Raw genomic sequence first — 6,453 nt, 5'->3', positions numbered from 1 at the left:
TGAGAATTTTTGCATCTATATTCATCAAAGATATAGGGCCTGTAATTTTTTTTTTTTTTTTGTGGTGTCTTTGTCTGGTTTGCTATCAGGGTGACAGTGGCTTCACAGAATGTCCTTGGGAGTATTCCCCCCTCCTCAGTCTTTGGAAGAGTTTGAGAATTGGTATAAGTTCTTCTTTGGATGTTTGGTAGAATTCACCTGTGAAGCCATCTGGCCCTGGACTTTTCTTTGTAGGGAGTTTCTTTTTTCGTTTGTTTTTTTTAAATTACAGATTCTATTTCACTTCTGGTGATCAGTCTGTTTAAATTATCTATTTCTTCTTGATTCAGTTTTGGTGGGTTGTATGTAGAAACTTGTCCATTTCATCTAGGTTGTCAAATTTGTCAAAGTTGTTGGCATACTGGTTGAGATTTCTTTTTCATTTCTTATTTTATTTGGTTTCTCTTTTCTTGGTGAGCCTGGCCAGAGGTGTGAAAATCTTGTTTATCCTTTCAAAGAACCAGCTATTGGTTTTATTTTTTTCTATATTTTGTAACCTCTATTTTATTTCCTCCCTGATCTTTATTATTTCCTTCCTTCTGCTGGCTTTAGGTTTTGTTATTCTTCTAATTCTTTTAGGTGATAGGTTGTTTGAGATTTTTCTTGTTTTTTGAGGAAGGCCTGTATTGCTGTGAACTTTGTTCTAAGAACTGCTTTTGCTGCATCCCATAGATTTTGTATGGTTGTGTTTTCATTGTTTGTCTCAAGGTATTTTTTAATTTAATTTTTGATTTCCTTGTTGACCCATTGGTTTTTTTAGTAGCATGTTGTTTAGTAGTCTCCATGTAATTGTTTCTCATTTCTTTTCCTGTGGTTGATTTCTAGTTTCATGCTGTTGTGGTCAGAGAAAAGGCTTGAAATAATTTCTGTACTCTTAAATTTTTTGAGGTTAGTTTTGTGCTCTAGTATGTGCACTTGAAAAGAACGTGTATTTTGGGTTTATTTGGATATAACGTCCTGAAAATATCAATTAAGTCTCACTGTTGTATCATTTAGGATCTCTGTGCCTTATTGATTTTTTGTCTAGAAGATGTGTCCATTTATTGTGAGTGGGGTGTTAAAAGTCTCCTACTATTATTGTATTCCTATCAATTTCTCCCTTTATCTGTTAGTATTTGCTCTATGTATTTAGGTGCACATATGTTGACGAGCGCATAATCCTCTTCTTATATTGATCCTTTTATCATCATATAGTGTCCTTCTTTGCCTTTTTTTATGGCCTTCGTTTCAAAGTCTATTTTGTCTGATACGAGTATTGCAGCTGCTGCTTTCTTGTCATTTCCGTTTGTATGAAATACCTTTTTTTCCATCCCCTCACTTTCAGTCTATGTGTGTCCTTTGCCCTAAGGTGGCTCTCTTGTAGGCAGCATATTATAGACTCTTGTTTTTTAATCCAATCTGAAACTTTGTCTTTTGATTGGGACATTCAGTCTATTGACATTTAAGGTAATTATTGATACATGTGTATTTATTGCCATTTTAAACCTTGCTTTCCAATTGATTGTTTCTTTTATCCTTTTTTTTTCTTTTTGTGGTTTGATGATTTCATTTTATGCTTGTGTTCTCTTTTTGGGTTTTGTGAATCTATTGTATGCTTTTGATTTGTGGTTGCCCTGTTTTTCAAGTATGTTAACCCCTTCCTATATGTGCTTGCTTTAGACTGATAGTCATGTAGGCTCAAACACATTCTTCAAGAATCTACATTTTCTTACTTTCCTTCTCTACATTTTATGGGTTTTTTTTTTTTTTTTTTTTTTTTTTTTTTCCTTTCTCCTGTTTTTGGGTTTTTTTTTTTTTTTTTTTTTTTTTTTTTTTGCAGTATGTGGGCCTCTCACTGCCATGGCCTCTCCCACTGCGGAGCACAGGCTCCGGACGTGCAGGCTCAGCGACCACGGCTCACGGGCCCAGCCGCTCTGCGGCATGTGGGATCTTCCCGGACCGGGGCACGAACCCGTGTCCCCTGCATCGGCGGGCAGACTCTCAACCACTGTGCCACCAGGGAAGCCCCATTTTATGGTTTTGATGTCCTTTTTTACATCTTAATGTTTATCCTTTTGCTATTCCTTGTGTCTATTGTTGCTTTCACAAATAGGGTTTTTAAATTTTCTTTTTGATGTGTATACTGGCTAGTTTATTTACTTTCCAATTGTGATTTCCTCCTTCCTATATCTTCTTGCTGCTTTTTTTTTTTTTTTTTTTTTTTTTTTTTTTTTTTTTTCTTTTTTTTTTTTTTTCTTTTTTTTTTTTTTTCTTTTTTTTTTTTTTTCTTTTTTTTTTTTTTTCTTTTTGCAGTATGTGGGCCTCTCACTGCCATGGCCTCTCCCACTGCGGAGCACAGGCTGCGGACGCGCAGGCTCAGCGGCCACGGCTCACGGGCCCAGCCGCTCTGCGGCATGTGGGATCTTCCCGGACCGGGGCACGAACCCGCGTCCCCTGCATCGGCAGGCGGACTCCCAACCACTGCGCCACCAGGGAAGCCCCTTCTTGCTGCTTTTTTATTTAGAGAAGACCTTTCAATAATTTTTTAAGGTAAGTTTAGTATTGCTGTATTCTTTTAGTTTTTGCTTGTCTGAGAAATTCTCTCTCCTTCTATCCTGATAATCTTGCTGGGTAGAGTACCCTAGGTTGCAGGTTTTCCCCTTTCAAGACTCTGAATATATCTTGCCACTCCCTCTGGCCTGCAGTGTTTCTGTAGAGAAATCAGCTGATATAATTATAGGAGTTGCCTTGCAGTTAATGCCTTGTAGTTAACTCTGTTTTTCTCTTGCTGCCTTTAGAAGCCTCTCTTTAATTTATGCCATTTTAATTATAATATGTCTTGGTGTGGGTCTGTTTGGGTTCCTCTTGTTTGGGACCCCCTGGGACCCCCTCTGTGCTTCCTGTAGGTGGATGTGTTTCCTTCTTTAGGTTTGGGAAGTTTTCAGATATAATTTCTTCATAATACATTTTCAATCCCTTTTTCTCTTTCTTCCCCCTCTGGAATCCCTACTATGCATAGATTGGCCAGCTTTATATTATCCCACAGGTCTCTTACATTGCTTTCTTTTTTGTTTTTTTTCATTTGTCTTCCTGTCTGCTGTTTTGATTGGGTAATTTCCATTATTCTACATTGCAGATCACTTATTCTTTCCTCATTATTCATTCTGCTCTCATTGCCTTTAGCTCAGCTTTCATCCCTGCAAATGAATTTTCTAATTTTTCTTGGCTCTTCCTTCTAGTTTCTTTTAACAATAATCTGCATTTCTGTTGATAGCCTTTCGTATCAGTATTTTCATTACCTCCCTTTTTGAACTCAGACTGAAGAGGTCTTTCATTGTTCCTTCAGGGGAATTCTCTTGGTCTTTTAACTGGGAGTGGTCTCTCTGTGTCTTCATTTTACTTGTATTTATTACTCTGTCAGTTTAGGAGAAACAATTATGTACTGTAGTCTTGGAGGGCTATTTATATGCGGGAGCATCCCTACGGTAGCTTGTGTGGGTTTAACAATTTTTTGGCGTGAGGGCTGTTCTTGGTTTGGATGCCTGTTGCCCCTTTCCTCAGCGTGTGCTGGCTCTTGTCCCCTGGGTCGGGGTGTGCAGGTGCGTGGCTTATGTACGCTGCCAGGGAGGAGGTGGCAGCAGTTGGCACACGGTTGTGGGACCCTCAGCAGCAGCGGTCTGCACCTGCCTCTGGAGTCTGAGATGGCAGCTGCAGCTTGCACCCGCCCCTGGAGCTCAGGCAGGCAGTGCCCTGTTGCCTGAGAGTGCGTGCTCAGAGAAGGAAGCTCCTACGGCAGTCCTGACCCTCTCCTTGCACACCCCCCCCAACAATGGCACCTTGCCTCTCTGGCAGTCCCAGGTTTTCTTCCCGTATTCCCTCAGTCGTGGGGCCCTACACCCTAGCCCCCTCAGGCTGTCTCCACACAGCCAACCGCAGCCCTCTCCCCAGCAGACAAGTGTCTCAGGTTGGTGAGTGCTTGGTGGCACCGACCATCTGTGCAGGTCTCTCTCTGCTTTGCCCTCTGCAAACTGGGTGTTGTGCTCTTCTCCGTGTCCCTGAAGCTCTCCCTCTGTCCCAGCTGATCTCCCCACCAGTGAGGGGACTTCCCAGTGTCCGGAAACCTTTCCTCTTTCAAAGTTCCCTCCCAGGGGTGCAGGTCCCATCCCAATTCCTTTCTCTTTTTTTCTTTTGTCCTACCCAGTTATGTGTAGATTTTCTTGCCCTTTTGGAAGTCTGAGGTCTTCTGCCAGCATCCAGTAGATGTAACTGTGATGTATTTGTGGGAGAAGGTGAGCTCCACGTCCTACTCCTCTGCCATCTTGATCCTATCTCCTATGTCCCATTTTTAATTCCTTATCCCTCCTTCTGGAAAATCCTCAGCTGGGGGCTTTCTCCTCCTGCACTTGCTCCTATATGCATCGCAGCTGACACTGTTTCCATCCTCTTCCTATGTAAGATGCAGTGGATACCCCTGTGCTAGAGAATATGGTCACGAATCTAAAGACAGGACAAAGGAGATGTGCAAAACTAAAGATGAAGAAACTTAAAAAAAACTACCAATTTTGGGACTTCCCTGGTGGTGTAGTGGTTAAGAATCTGCCTGCCAATGCAGGGGACACAGGTTCAAGCCCTGGTCTGGGAAGATCCCACAGGCTGCAGAGCAACTGAGCCTGTGCACCACAACTACTGAGCCTGCGACCACAAATACTGAAGCCCACGTGCCACAACTGCTGAAGCCTGCACACCTAGAGCCCGTGCGCCACAACAAAGAGTAGCCCCGGCTCCCGGCAACTCGAGAAAGCCTGCGTGCAGCAACAAAGACCCAACTCAGCCAAAAATAAATTATAAATCTACCAATTTGGGTTTACACAAAAAGTGAGACTTTTGGAAACAATATCAAAGGCATCATACCTGGAGGTTTTCCTCCCTCCCGGGCATTGATCCAAAGTGCTGAAGAATTTGGCTTCGAAATCTGTCTCTTAAATTCTGAAACCAGCTGCAGGCTTGAGAGTAGACCAAATCATGAAGCTGTCGGAGGTTCTCTATCTCATCTTCATTCTCAACCTAGAAATACAACAGTCAGTAAGGTGTCTATACCTAATCTTCCCATCCGTCCCTATAGAAATGGGAAAAAAAAAAACCCATAAAAAAATAGGGAATACCTATTTCAGTGCTGGATCAGAGTATTATTCTTATGCAGTAAACACCATACATTTCTGCCTCACAGAATGCCAATGGGCCAGACTAAGAAAGACAGCAAGCCTTGACCTCCCAGCGTAGCTGACCTAGCCTTGCTGAGTTAGCAGTGCGACACTGCAGAACCCAACTAGCAGCCCCTAACTGGGAGGGGTAAGATGGAGAGTTAGTTCTCAGATAAAGGGCTACAGGGACTGGGAATTCATCTTTACGGATCAACAGCCTTTGAAAGCAGTAGAATAAAAAAAACAGGAATACAGTTGCTACAATGAAAGGAAAGATTGGGGGAGATTTAAGGTTCCATAGCAAAAGCAGTAATAGGACAGAGGAAAAGCATAATTACACCTTTAGCCAGGGAACTGGGTCAAAAACTGCAACAAATAACTTAGCATATAAAGCCAGAATTTCAAGAGAGAATACATTATACACTTATTATACAATGATGAACTGCTGCTGCTGTAAAGGCCCAAGGCCGTGGCTACCTCCAATCCCCTGTGTATGCCCTTTGGACTACAGGCTCATCAAACTGCAAATATAAAATTAAATGCATCAGCCTTCCAGCCTAAGATCCAGAAGAGTAGTCTCATAAAACACAGGTGGGAAGATGGAACATTAACTCATCCATCTCATATTGATTTAACACTCATATCCCACTCACTCCATGCCAGGGAGCACTATATTTCACATACATTAATGCATCTGAACAAATACCAGGCCTGAGTCAGCCTTTCCTACTTTAAGAGTGACTCAATAAAAAACAACAATGGGACTCTGAAAATATCCTGATGTATAAAAGGTAAGACTATATAGCACAGGGGCTTCCCCGGTGGTGCAGTGGTTGGGAGTCTGCCTGCCAGTGCGGGGGACACGGGTTCGAGCATTGCTCTGGGAGGATCCCACATGCTGCAGAGCATCTAGGCCCATGCGCCACAACTACTGAGCCCGCGTGCTGCAACTAATGAAGCCTGTGTGCCTGTGCTCTGCAGCAAGAGGAGCCACTGCAATGAGAAGCCTGTGCACCACGCCCCCGCTCGCCACAACTAGAGAAAGCCCGTGCGCAGCAACAAAGACCTAACGCAGCCGAAAATAAATAAAAAAAGACAATAGCACACAAGAAACAAAAGAACATCCTTCTTATTTTTGAAGGATTTGAAATGAAAAATGAAACCAAAGTTGAAAAAGCATCTGCTTTTTCACAACAATGTGAATGTGCTTAATGCCACTGAACTGCATATGTAA

The 6,453-nt window shown here is 42.4% G+C and overlaps 1 protein-coding gene across 1 annotated transcript in view; it reads right to left on the bottom strand.

Annotated features, from left to right (window-relative positions):
* The window catches only part of LONRF1 (LON peptidase N-terminal domain and ring finger 1), a 47,002-nt gene that overhangs the window by 7,835 nt on the left and 32,714 nt on the right, over positions 1 to 6,453 (bottom strand). Inside the window, exon 11 of the mRNA XM_007446087.1 lies at positions 4,930 to 5,082. Within this exon, the coding sequence (XP_007446149.1) occupies positions 4,930 to 5,082 (153 nt within the window). The remainder of the gene's footprint in view (positions 1 to 4,929; positions 5,083 to 6,453) is intronic.

Source organism: Lipotes vexillifer, unplaced genomic scaffold (genome assembly GCF_000442215.2).
Source record: "Lipotes vexillifer unplaced genomic scaffold, Lipotes_vexillifer_v1.1 scaffold462, whole genome shotgun sequence".
Taxonomy (NCBI): Eukaryota; Metazoa; Chordata; class Mammalia; order Artiodactyla; family Lipotidae; genus Lipotes; species Lipotes vexillifer.
The sequence above is the reverse complement of the archived record's forward strand: the minus strand, read 5'-3'. Positions and strand labels throughout refer to the sequence as shown.